The sequence below is a fragment of the Papilio polytes genome, unplaced genomic scaffold (genome assembly GCF_000836215.1).
Source record: "Papilio polytes unplaced genomic scaffold, Ppol_1.0 DF824448.1, whole genome shotgun sequence".
NCBI lineage: Eukaryota > Metazoa > Arthropoda > Insecta > Lepidoptera > Papilionidae > Papilio > Papilio polytes.
The window spans coordinates 26870-28125 of record NW_013524756.1 but is presented as its reverse complement, the minus strand read 5'-3'; the positions used below and the strand labels follow the sequence as shown (position 1 = coordinate 28125).

Below are 1256 nucleotides of genomic sequence, written 5' to 3'. Positions count from 1 at the left end.
TTTATAATGGCTTCCACTTTACTGGGGTCAGTTTTAATACCTTCGCTATTTATAATATAACCTAAATAACGAACCTCGTTAACTAAAAAAAACACATTTGCTGGATTTTAGTTTTAAACCAGCGTTGTGTAGTCTTTCAAAAACCTCCCGCAACGCTATTAAATGCTCGAGCATTGTCCGCCCCCCGATTATGACGTCATCCAAAAATATTTCTACGTGTGGAATGCCTTGCAACACGTTGCACATAATACGTTGAAAAATTCCCGGACAAGATGCTAACCCGTAAACTAGCCTATTGTACTGGTACAGGCCCCTATGCGTATTCACTACCGTATATTTCCTCGTATCGTCTAATTCGATTTGATTGTACGCTTGAGACAGATCAATCTTCGAAAAGTAACGTGCCCCACTTAACTTAACCATTAAATCTTCGATACGTGGCAAAGGATATCTATCCACCTGCAATACCGGGTTTAATGTAGCCTTATAGTCCGCACAAACTCTCAAGGAGCCGTCCGCCTTGTTTACCGGCACCAGCGGCGAGGCCCAGTCGGAGCAGTCAACGGGCTCGATGACGCCGTCGCGCAGCATGCGATCCAGCTCGGCGTCGACGCGCTCGCGCAGCGCGTACGGCAGTGGCCGCGCACGGTGGAACACCGGCATCGCCCCCTCCCGCACGTGCAGCGACGCCTTGCCGCCCGTAAAGCGACCGAGGCCGCCGCTGAACAACTCCTTATACCTAAATAATAATTTATCTATCTCAGTCGACCAATTTAATTTACCATCGTCCAAATAGTTGCAATTGCTAAAAATCGGGACTTTAATATTAAGTTCCGAAAGCCATTGTCGCCCTAGCAACGAAGTATTACCGCCAGAAATAATAAACAATTCCAGCCTTTATTTGTGGTCACCGTAGTGGACCATTGGCTTTATCCAACCTAGCGGCTTAACTTTGGAGCCGTTGTAAAAATTAAAAACTACGCTACTATGTTGAATTCGATAATGCTTAAAATATTTGTCAAATGTATCCTTACTGATACACGATACAGCTGACCCCGTATCAACCTCCATATTAACCATTACAGAATCTATTACTATGGGACACTGACCGGCTTGTATTTGTTGAATCGAAGGTGATGGAAGTCCAGTGCCGCTGTATTCATGCCTGCTCCCGCTCCATTGTAGCTCCGCTCAACATGGTCGGCGCCGTGACGCTCCCCGCGCCCCTGGCCGCCGCTCTCGGGACACGCACGCCG

At 47.3% G+C, this 1256-nt stretch overlaps 1 protein-coding gene across 1 annotated transcript; it reads right to left on the bottom strand.

Annotated features, from left to right (window-relative positions):
• Positions 1-78: 78 nt before the first annotated feature.
• On the bottom strand, positions 79-1071 carry LOC106108957 (uncharacterized protein K02A2.6-like). The gene is made up of 4 exons (XM_013290366.1): positions 1055-1071; positions 502-739; positions 293-459; positions 79-82 (listed from the first exon to the last, which is right to left on the bottom strand). The coding sequence occupies exons 1-4, from the start codon at positions 1069-1071 to the stop codon at positions 79-81; spliced, it is 426 nt and encodes a 141-aa protein (XP_013145820.1).
• Between the last annotated feature and the right edge of the window lie 185 nt (positions 1072-1256).